This window comes from Phoenix dactylifera, unplaced genomic scaffold, assembly GCF_009389715.1.
Source record: "Phoenix dactylifera cultivar Barhee BC4 unplaced genomic scaffold, palm_55x_up_171113_PBpolish2nd_filt_p 000988F, whole genome shotgun sequence".
Taxonomy (NCBI): Eukaryota; Viridiplantae; Streptophyta; class Magnoliopsida; order Arecales; family Arecaceae; genus Phoenix; species Phoenix dactylifera.
In genome coordinates this window covers 32,197-44,044 of record NW_024068343.1, presented here as the reverse complement: position 1 = coordinate 44,044, position 11,848 = coordinate 32,197, and the positions used below count along the sequence as shown (strand labels likewise).

The 11,848-nt window shown below is 37.6% G+C and overlaps 1 protein-coding gene across 1 annotated transcript; it reads right to left on the bottom strand.

Annotated features, from left to right (window-relative positions):
- Positions 1-284: 284 nt before the first annotated feature.
- LOC120107726 lies at positions 285-5,530 on the bottom strand. Its single transcript, XM_039121151.1, has 5 exons — positions 4,696-5,530; positions 1,616-1,695; positions 1,209-1,473; positions 837-1,119; positions 285-664 (listed from the first exon to the last, which is right to left on the bottom strand). The coding sequence occupies exons 1-4, from the start codon at positions 5,420-5,422 to the stop codon at positions 851-853; spliced, it is 1,341 nt and encodes a 446-aa protein (XP_038977079.1). The 5' UTR covers positions 5,423-5,530; the 3' UTR covers positions 285-664; positions 837-850.
- Positions 5,531-11,848: the final 6,318 nt, after the last annotated feature.

The following is an 11,848-nucleotide window of genomic DNA, read 5'->3' as shown; positions in this document are numbered from 1 at the left end:
AAGAGTACTAGGATTCCTGAACTTGCCAAAATGTAAGATGTAAGAATAAAGTTTAGTATGAAAATTTTCAAAATGCATATATAACTGAATCTGTTGAAACCAAAACCGTTGCATGCAACGAATATAAACTAATCCTTAGGATGGACCTCGTTGAGGTGGCCAAGCTCATCCAATCTTGTATCTTGGACTAGTATCTTAATGAAAAGCACCATAAATGGACTTTAAAAATCAAAATTATCATTTTGCATGCTAATTAATGTGCTCTTCATCCATAAAAAACTGAATTTTTGAACATACACACTATGAATTTAATAAGGAAAGGAATGCTTATAGTTGGGCCCATAGTTTAGAAGTTAGGAACCCATAGTTACAAACACAGCTGCAACAGCTCTACACTTTCAAAACAATAAATGAATAAAAAAATTCAGAAGTTTCAATAGATGATGATTTTAACTTTCTTTGTACACTGTAAATTAAATATCAAACTACTTTTCAATCTTCAGAGCACACTTCAAGCTTCTGATGCAGAGGTCCCACTGATCTCGTTTTCGCATCTGAATAGAAGGAAGAAATCTTTCCTTGGTGTTCCATGCTCTGAAATTTTACTCCTCCATGATGGTGTTAAGACAAACTTTTCTTTCAAGGGGCAGGAGAACAAGACTTCCTGAAAACATATGAAGAACCAGTCATGCACATGAAAGAACGGTTTAGATGTGCCAATGTCAAGAAAGGAAAGTATATCTGAGAACAAGGACAACTTCTCTATCTAACATGTAGAGTAGAAGCCCTACAAAAACAATACAATAGCAGCAATAAGCAGAGTAGATATACAATACCTGGAGGTAACTACTCAGATGCGTGTGTAACCTTCTCCTCTCCAAAGTCCACCATTAGGAAGCGTTCTTCTGAAGAAAGATTTTCTATTAAGAGACCAGCTCTTTTTCAGTGCATACTTTCTTCTCCAAGCAGATATACGTGTGTAGAGAGATGGAAAGATGAAACAAAATAACAAAAGAAACAGTATCACTGCACAGACTATCATAACATTAATGAATCCATCTTTCAATTCAGGGTCCCTCTGATTTGTCCATGGAACACCTCCGACATTCATCCCAAATACTGCAGAAGAAAAATGAAAATATCAGCTACTATCGAAAGAAACCGGTAATTTAAACTTAGACTCTGATTTGTAGGGCAAGAAAACTTACTTCCAGTGACAATAGATAATGGAAGGAAGATCATCGAGAGGAAAGAAAGGTAGTAGAGCTTCCGGTTTATCTGTTCTGATTGCCAGCTATCAAGACCAGCCTGAACTGCTGTCACCCGATTCGTTATAAATCCCAAATTCTCTTTTAGCCTCCTAAGACGACCAATTAGTTCTTCAAGAGCAACAATGTCTTCACTTGCAAACCAACTTTTGGTTGCACACTTCTCTTTTACACGTGGAAAGACCTGCTCGCCATGAGAAACTACCTGCAGGGCGTTCATAAACACAACCAGAAGAGCTCAAAATTGAGACAGCATTGAATGACCAGCCAACTTGGACGACTAGGATTTAGAGTTAGCAAATAATATTTCCTATTCAAATTATGCTCGTGAGAAAGAAAAGAATAACCTGTAGAAGGTGCTGCAAATTCAGATGCATTTTGGGGAATCTTCTGTCATCCAACATTTGTTTCTTTAATGAGGAGCCACCTGCAGTGAAATAATCTCATTGTTTATTTATTTATTTTCCATAAACAATGGAAGCATTTAAGAATATGACTACTCTAGTAAATTATTTTACACGTCCTACTATGAGCTTGTGCTGTAGCTTTTAAAGCTACAGAAATTTATAAATGGCCAGTTCGACAAAATATAAGGCTGATTGACTACAAATGTCAATTGTTATTTCTCTCTGAGATTAATGGAAGTTTCCAAACACTCGAGTAATATCATAAAAAACTTTTCAACGAGTATGCAGTACATAACTGCTGATATACATACTCATGTGGGTTATACAAACTGATGATATTTTATGAGACACAGAAGATATATGGTATTGTTTCAATGGTATGAAATTGTATAAAGTTGTCCCAGCTTGATGGATGACCAAATTATTGGTCTGTAAACAAATTTGTTGAAAACAAACAAACATAAAACCCTTTTGGTGGAGGAAAATAAATTTCAGATAGAAGCATCTTTTCCAAGGAATGTTCTGCTTTCAGAAAGTCAATTATGTAATAAAAAAATGCAATCATAAAGTAATATGCTAAGCTCAAAAAATATACCTGCAGATTCCATCATTGAAAGCAATCCCTTTCAGTTACCAACTCAAACAGACATTTAAAGATGGGAAACAGGATATAGTATCACCAAATTGCGTTCACTTTCAATGGATGAAGATTGTGAAGAGTTGCGATAGCATGATGGATGAGCTCAACTATTGGAACTAATGTTTTAAAAGTTCAGTTTCTATCCTCTAAGTAGAGTTTCGATTCGGCTGTTTCAATGATTTTGGCAAATTTTGCTCTAAAAAAAGAAAAATAGCAAAATTTTATTCTAGATTACTGATTATATTTTGAGTTCTTTAGGGTTATTATTTGTGACTTTAGGTAGTTCCACGTTGAAAACTAAAGTTACTAACTGTGCAAAGCTTAACATGTTAGACATATTTGTACTTTCTCTAACATTTATAATATCTTATACTTTTCACTAATTCTTGTAATTTCCCTCATTTTCCTGTTTTTTATATAATTTTTCATATTTTCTCTATTATGATTAACTTTTCCCAAAGCATATTTCATTTAATAACACAAACTAAGTAAGAATAAAACCATTTAAGTGCATTTGATTCCAAAAAGCTAGAGAAGACACCATCAAAATAAGAACATATTCTCTTTCACTACTTTAGTGGTTATATCATTTTATTCTAAAGAAGAGAAAAATTTCATTTGAATAAGAAAAAGAAACAAAGTAACACATGACACTTTATTAAGTAGTAAAGATACACATTAAATTAACAACTTGTGCACAATAATTACAAAACTTAGCCAAAAATAATATAAAATATACTATTAGATCCATAGATAAATGTGACATTCAATAATACTAACGAATTCCAGAAAATGTTAGAATTTTTTGAACATATAAACTTGTCAAACGAAAAAAAAAAATAGTTTCAGTCAATTTTGGTTGAAACTGACTGAAACTGAAAATTTTGGTCCGTTTCAAATTGGTGTTGGGTAAAAAGGATTGTTTCAGCCGAAACTTCAAACCTTTTTTGGAACCTAAAAAGAATTATCGAAAAATTGAAGCCAGAATTTCCTAATTGGTGCAAGAAAGTAGGTCAGGGTGAATGTATTTTGTTCCATGAAAATGTTGAGTTCGTTCACTTTAAAGTCTATGATAAACAAAATCCAGTATCATATAACTCCACTATAGAGATCACTGCTTCGACAAAGCTACCATATGCCTACACTATAAAAATCACTGTCCCCAAATTCTCTTCCTTCCCCTTGACTTTTTTTTGAATCCATAAACAAATTTTATTAATCTAGAACAATCCGAACTAAGCATCTAGTTGAAACAAATCCTAATTATTTTGGTATAAACTTGACAATTTATTTTATACATATTCTAGTGAAGCCAACAGTAAGTGTACTTATAGCACTAGTTCAGATTTATGAATCGCTTGCTTATAACCTTGTGGTTCACGATGATATCATTGGCATCCTGCTCACATGTGTTTTCCCATTCAACAGGCTTCTAGAAACTAACTTGTAATGTAATAAGCTCGTCCTTCTATCCCTACACTGGATCTTGTCTTAAGAGGCAACACGAAATATCTAATTTAAATGCTCTCCATGCCAAACTCAAGCAATATAGGGCTTCCTTTCAATAAATACACCACGTAATATACTGCAAAACATCCATACTTCAAGAAAATAACCTGCAACCCAATAATATATCCATAGTGTAAACTTCATACTCCTAAGTAATACCTTAAATATACATCTTGAAATAGTCCATCCACATGAACCAACCAGCAATGAAAGAAAATAAAAAGGTGTTTCCTATTATCAAAACATCCAGAGGAAGATGTGTCTCTGAGGAAATCTGAGTAGATATTTTCTCTCTTTTTTCTTGATGGAATAAATCTTTTCTTCAACAAATATTTAAACTTACACTAGACCCAACATGTGGTGATATGCATACTTATCACTTTTTTATTCTCAGATCTGAAATAAGTCTTCCATCATGAGGTGGCATCCTTTCTGATGGACTTGGTCCACTCTTAGAACTCCCTAAATTCTCATCTCCTTAAAATGTACGTCTATTTTCGCCAACACCACCAATGCAATTTTAATACGTCTTCCTTCTTTTCCAATACACACAACTTAGTTGATCTACCCTCTCAAATCCTCATTAATTTCATTCTAAACCTAAGAATACCTTTTCTCCAGGTCCAACTTCTCCCAATCCTCCACAAATTATTAACAAATTTTTATTTCTTATCCAACCAAGTTTTCCTAATCGTGTAACTTATGTCACAAGAATCATCAGTTTCTCAGAATACATCAAGAACAGTTACATCCAGTTAAATAGCAATTTGTAAACTAAGAATATGATTAAGCAGTAATTAGTAAGCACTAATCCAACAAAAAAAGAGAGAGAAATATTACATGAGCAAGATTTGTCAGGAACATGAATTACCTTTATCCAATTCGAGCTCCACAGAGTCCAATTCCATCTCCATCTTAGTCACTATATCCTGCATATGATCCAAATGTGTATCAATAATATGGACGACCAAATTCGACACCGTCTTCGGCACCGGGTTGTCGGCCTCCTCCGAGTGATTCATCGTCAACAAGAACTCCAGCACATGCTCCGGAATCACAAAACTCCCATTCGCTGCCTTCTCCCCATCGCCCCCGACGCTCGGAATCTCCGAAAGCAGCGACTGCCCCGTCGGCGAGAACCCGAGCCTCGGCACCCTCCCGAGCGACACCGTGACGACCGAGTTCTCCGTCACCCTCGCCGCAAGCCGGAGAGTGAAATTGCTCGCCGCCGGGCCCGGGGAGTTCACCCGGAAAACAAACGCGCCGTCGACGTGGCCGACGAAGGGGCCATTGCTAACTAAAGCGAGGATGTCGTGGAGCTTTAACGGCGGGCAGAGGACGTCGATGAGGTATTGAGCGAAGCCGGCTAGCTTCTGGTTCCCCTTGGGTAGCTCGACGTGGTACCAGTAGAACTCTTCGCCGTTGCCGCTGCCGTTGGCTTGTGTGAGGTCCCATTGTTTGGTGGTGTAGTTGCCGAGGCCGTCGAAGCGGTAGGCGCGCTGCTTGACGGCGCCGGGGAAGTGGGCGCGACGGAGACGCGCCTCTTTAGTGGTGGGAGTCGCATTGGAAGGCATGTACTCGCCGCCGGCAAGATCCATCGAAGAAGGAAGGGGAAGAGCGAGGGTTGGAAGCGGATCGGAGGAAGAGCCCGGGGGATTTGTTTGTTTATTAAATTGGAGTTTGTTACAACACGCGGTGAAGCACGGTTACAGATTGGAGACAGAGCCATTGTATGACTGGGGAGGGACTAGTTTTATCAGATATTAAAAAAGAGGTTCAGGTGGGAATTGACTCAGAGATAAAGGCTCCAACTCATCAACAAAAGAGGTCTTCCAGAGAAAATCTAGGTTCTAGAAAATCGTCAAGTATGGTTTTTTAGGGGTGCAAATGGTTTGGATTATACCGGATCATGAGTGATTCCGATCTAATCTGGTTTCTTGTTCGAATCTTAAATTTGCACCCAGATTCAATCTAATAGAAAATCGAGTCAGATTGGGTCGAATCCATGGCTACAATTTTGACCCAACGGATCATTTAGGTCGAGTCGGAACTGGTTAGGTCGGTTTGGGTCTATGTATAACTCGGTTCCAACCCAAAAAATTCGAATCCAGGACAGATCTATTTGTTTAGGTCCAGTTCATCAAAGGATTATCCAAGTGTAACAAATTTATCAAATCAATTGATTTTAGTATCATCCTAGTATCACTCAATCCCTTAAAAGCTTGTTCAACTAAAATTAAAATGGCACTGTCTAGGAAAAAATAATACACTTGAGAAAAATAATCCATCAGTTAGATTTCTTTTGTAAAGTGGATTCTTGGTAAATTAGCTAAATAAGAACTAGAAAATGCATGCAATCACATAAAGCAATGGTCTTGAGGAAACAAATCTGACCAATATGAGCCAATTTAACGAAGAAAAAACTTTTTTGAAAGTCAACCAAGATGTTATAACCTAGCAATGCATTAATCAAGTACCTAAAGAACTATGGGTTGAGAGAAAAAGGCTATAGTGAAATAAAAAGAGTGGGCATAGAGAGAGGGGGAGGGAGAGGAGAGCGAGGAGAAGGATGTGTGGGCGGAGGAGGACCAAGAACCATGGTACACGATGCCTCTATCGAGAAGAAAAAGACAGTGAAGGATGGTAGAGAGAGAACAAAACAGAGGAGGGAGAAAAGGGGCAGGTGCAGAAGACTAGAGGCACGGGGATGTGAGAAACAAATAGAGCAAGGGGGAAAGGGAGCGTCACCTAGGGCACCGGCTTCGATGAAGAAAATAGCTGGCGGGTTCGATAAGGAGGGGAGGAAAGAAGGATCAAAGACGGGGGTGACCTTTTCTTTCTCTGAATTAATGAAGGCTTTGTATTAAGTCAAAAATTCGAAATAGTAGAGAGTGGAAACCAAAAAGACTTAACTCTTAACTCTTAAGAGTCAGTGACTCATAGAGCTTTGGGCCGGGCCTTAAGCACCCAATTGGCTTGTTTGGCTTGCATTCCTGCGGCCTGCGGGCCCAAATAGTTTTGCAGATTCGGATCAGGTCGAGGCGAGTCATAGGGTTGAAAATCCAAAATTATCTAAATTTCAAACGGAACGGATCGGGTCGGACCAGAATTCAGAAAACTCTGACCGAACCCCGAAAATGGAACGAGTTCAATTTTATAACCCAATTCAGTCCCACGGGTCTTTTAAAATAGGTCAAATCGAGTTTAATCGGGTCGGATCGGATTGGGTCGGATCCCAAGTCAACCTAACCCATTTGCACTCCTAGTGTTTTTCTAGAGACTTTCTTTATTTTATCGAGCTCTAGAGGCACTTCTTAATGCCCGTTATTGGAAGCCCACCCATAGATACCTAATGGGACTATCATATCCTTCCAGGTTGGCTCCAAGTCCCACTTTAACTTGGTCAGGATTCAATTTTAGGTACAGGATAGGTCCAACCTAAGTGAGGTCTAGTTCGAATGTAGGTCCAATTGATATGTTTCCCCCGTGATCTGGTTTTATATATATATATATATATATATATATATATATATATATATATATATAATGGTTGTCATGAATCATTAGAGATTATATGTTTTTACTTTCAACAAAATAGAAGATAAACAAAAATAGTTGGAGATTGAATTAACAGAACAAAATTAGAACGTTACAAACGCAACCTAATGCATGGGTCAATCCAATCTCATTAAAGCTTGTGTTGTAGCTAGGTGACCCCATTTTGCACCAGTAACTCTGGCATCTGGTGCCAGAGTGAACTGCGTTCGAACTTGCCACTTAGAGGGCCTACATCCAAGGACGAGACTATGTTTGTATGCTCTTACCAAATTATTTAATGATAATTTTTGTAGTTATTAATTCTATTTTATTTGGTGACTACAGTTGTCAATAACTCGTGAATAAATATTATCAAGACAGAAAGGCTCATCTTGGGCGTTGATATATATATATATATATATATATATATATATATATATATATAGATATATATATATATATATAGATATATGTATATATATATATACATGTATACATATATATATAGATATGTGTATATATATATATATATACATGTATACATATATATATAGATATATGTGTATATATATATACATGTATACATATATATATAGATATATGTATATATATATATACATGTATACATATATATATACATGTATATATATATATATGTGTATATATATATATATGTATATATATGTGTGTGTGTGTGTGTGTGTGTGTGTGTGTGTGTGTGTGTGTGTGTGTCCTATATACATATATATATATATATATATATATATATATATATATATATATATATATATATATATATATATATATACATATATAAATATATATGTATATGTATGTATGTATGTATGTATACCAATATAAAAAGTAGTAGACAAGCATAAAGAAAGGGTTAGGGGAGGAGAAATTCATTGAACAAATAGAACTTCTTTAATTATTCAATTAATTTAAACTTCTAATTTAGAAAAATTATTCAAACTAAAAAACTTTTACTATTCTGGTTGAAAGGCAAATTAGATTTTTACAAATATCCAAATTCTTATTTATTATCTCATCAAAGTTTTTATAGAATAAAGTTCTATTAATTTAGTACAGAAAAAAATTTGCAGGATGTCTCATCCGTAGAAATATATATAAATATTGGATTATCCAGAAAATTGATTGTTTCCTTCTTTTTTGTTGCTTTGTAAGAGTTCATATTTTGGAGGAACGACAGAGACTATGAATCAATCAATAGTTTTAATTGTTCAAATTATTAAGAAACAAAGGATCTGTTTTGTCATTTCTACAAATATAATATTTTAATTATGTTTACTGGATAACTTTCCAATTTGTATGTTAGGGAGTAGATCAAAGTTTCGCTATATGGAGTAAGAACTCAGCGGGACCTTATGCTCTAATCAAACAAAGGAGGGTCCCACTGAGTTCTTACTTTTTCATGTCTAAATTCCAGTCCATCCAATTACTACAGAGATGAACCCATCCCGAAATATGAACCGTAAAAGAAAATACCTATTTAACCGATCACAAGAATACCGGTTACAGTACCTATCAGCCAAAAAGGAATCCTTCCAGTAGTATCGGCCATTTCCCCCACTTTCCTCCACATTTCATCAAGTGGTCATGCTAGAGACAAAAGCAGTCATAGATAATTATGAGGATAGTATCTTTCTGATGGGGATAAGAGAATTCCTACTATTCTCTTTCTTCTCTCAATTGAAGAAATAATTGGAAAATAAAACAGCAAGTACAAAAATGAGTAATAAACCCCAGTATAGACTGGTACGATTCCATTCAACATTTTGTTCATTCGAGTTTGATTGATAGGTTGAGTCAAAAAATATGTTGTTTATTATGTTGGGTGCATGGTCCTTAACGAGGATAACTTTGTAATCCAAATCTCTCAATATATACCCCAATCGGTCATGCTCCGGAAATGTTCTATTAATTTTGTAGTCACCCACTTAGTAATATCTTTTATTTTGTAGGGGACACGAAGAAGGGGAAGGGGACTAGGGTCTCACTCTTGAGATCGCAATGGTGTCGTCAAGGGACACGACCATGGTGAGATGAGTCTCGAGGTTCAAGTTGATGAAGACCGGGAAGGACGAAGCAGCCACTGATGGCGGAGAAAGGCTTCCTCTCGCCATTGGAGGTGGTTCGTGAGCTCGTCTTCTCGCCGAAGGGGTGGCGAAGGATGAAGGGTTTCTAGGAAGGAGAAGGCTTTAGCGTCTTGGCTTGCAATAATATTTTGCACTGGAGTGTGCATATATAGATATAAACGAGTTTATGGAATCTGGACGATTGATTTGGTTCATGGCTGATTGATGGTTCGAGCTCAATGGTCAGTGATGAATAATTGCTCTTCGGATGCATGTAATAGTGGCAATAATATTATGCACACTGTTGCAAAAGTAATATGAGCGGCTGCCAGACACGTGGCTTTGAGTGTTGATCTCAAAGCAAGAAAGCACCGCTCCACGGCGGGAACAAAAATGATACCCAGCAGGCACAGCAGAATATAGTATGGACGGGATTTTTATTTTACTATATTTTCTATATATTTTAAAATAAAATCCAAAAATCAAATAATAACGAAACTCCTCTGTCAATTTCATAATTTTAAAACAATAATAAATTGTACGAACTAAGAGAGATCATTCACGAAGGGTAGGACTGAAATTAGATCGGATACTAGCATGTCCATATACCTATTTGTTTCATCTGACGAATATAGATACAAATATGAATATTAGTCGAATACAAAAATTTATATCTATGTTTATTTTAAACAAATATAGATACAAATCGGATACTGAAATATGGATATAAATATAGATATAAATCAGATAATTAAATTTTATGACTATAGAAATAAAAGATATTACTAAGTGGGTAATAAATCAAATCAATATCATATTCATGTGGTCTATTCTAGATATGAATACGATCTCAATTAATATTAGAATCTCTTGGGCAGTGCACGGGCCATTTGATATATGGGTCTATTCGTTAGTGGGGGACATGTGCGCTGATGGATTCGGCTTAGGGGATCAAAAAAGGAATGAAAATAATGATATATCGGCAAATGGAATGAAAATCAGTCATCGGATTGTTGGGGTATGTGGAGACCATTGGTGATGAAGAGAATTGAAGGAGAATTAATTCTGCATAGTTCTGTCTGGCGGACTGTCGGAGTCGACTCGAGCTACAGTCGAGTCGACTCGGGAACAGTCGAGTCGACTCGAGGCCTGTCGAGTCGACCCGGGAGGAGAAAAGCCGAAAAACCATGTTTATGTCTGGACTGTCAGAGTCGACTCGAGCTACAGTCGAGTCGACTCGAAGCATCGTCGAGTCGACTCGAGCCACAGTCGAGTCGACCCGAGATCGTGCCAGTTATACTGGAAGTTGTCCAGACGTGCCCGAGTCGACTCGAACTAAAGTCGAGTCGACTCGAGCTCGCAGGAAATCATACGGACGAGTTTCTTTTGGTGTTTTTGGTGGCACTTCGACGGCTATGATCATCTGAAGGTCTTGAGACTATATATAGGACTCATGAGAGCCCTAGGGGATAGAGATTGCCGTATATTTGAGAGAGACTCTTGTTTGTGAGGCTAGGGTTCTAGAGAAGAAGAGGATTGGGATCCTACTTCTTGTGCAAAGGGAATTCTGTGTGAATCTCTTGTAGAGCGATCGCTTGTGATCGTTCGGGTGTGTGCTATCTCTGTAATCAGATCATCCTAATTGAGATTTAGAGCGGTGGAGGACGTAGGCTACTTGTAGCCGAACCTCGTTACATCTTTGTGTTTGCTTTGCTATTTTCTTCCTTCTTCTTCTTCCTTTGATCTTTGATAATCCGTTGCGGTGCTCAAGTGTTTTACCCTACTGATACCAGGGGTAATCTTTTGCCCTTCGTAGCGGAAGCGAAGTGGTGATCCTTGAGTCCGGTGTCGAGGGAGCGAGAGAGTGCTTATCCGTTCGTTTCTCTCTTTGCTTGTCCGACGTCGGTGGCGGCGCCGGTGTGAGTGGGTTCCGGCGCGGGCGCTGACAACAAGTGGTATCAGAGCTATTGGTTTTCTGCGATGGCAGATGAAGGAAAGGTGCGAATTGAGAAGTTCAATGGCACGAACTTCGGGTTTTGGAAGATGCAAATAGAGGATTACCTTTACCAGAAGGATCTCTATTTACCTCTTGGAGGTAGAGCAAAGAAACCAGAGAAGATGCCCGATGAAGACTGGGAGGTCCTCGATCGGAAGACGCTCGGCACCATTAGATTGTCACTTGCATCCCAAGTGGCATTCAACATCAAAAACGAGAAGACGACGATGGAGTTGATGGCAACATTGTCGCGGATGTACGAGAAACCCTCAGCATCAAACAAGGTATTTCTCATGAAGAGGTTGTTTAATCTTCGTATGAAAAATGGCGGCAGCATAGCAGAATACCTCAACGAATTCAATGGACTCACGGCCCAGTTGGAGTCAGTGGAG

Bases quoted from the DNA above. Each gene is read 5' to 3' on its own strand.
- LOC120107726 (XM_039121151.1), bottom strand. From the start codon at position 5,422: ATGGATCTTGCCGGCGGCGAGTACATGCCTTCCAATGCGACTCCCACC. The intron at 1,696-4,695 runs GTAATTCATGTT...ATTTCACTGCAG, and splicing joins GGAGCTCGAATTGGATAAAG to GTGGCTCCTCATTAAAGAAA. The intron at 1,120-1,208 runs GTAAGTTTTCTT...TTTCTTCTGCAG, and splicing joins ATTATCTATTGTCACTGGAA to TATTTGGGATGAATGTCGGA.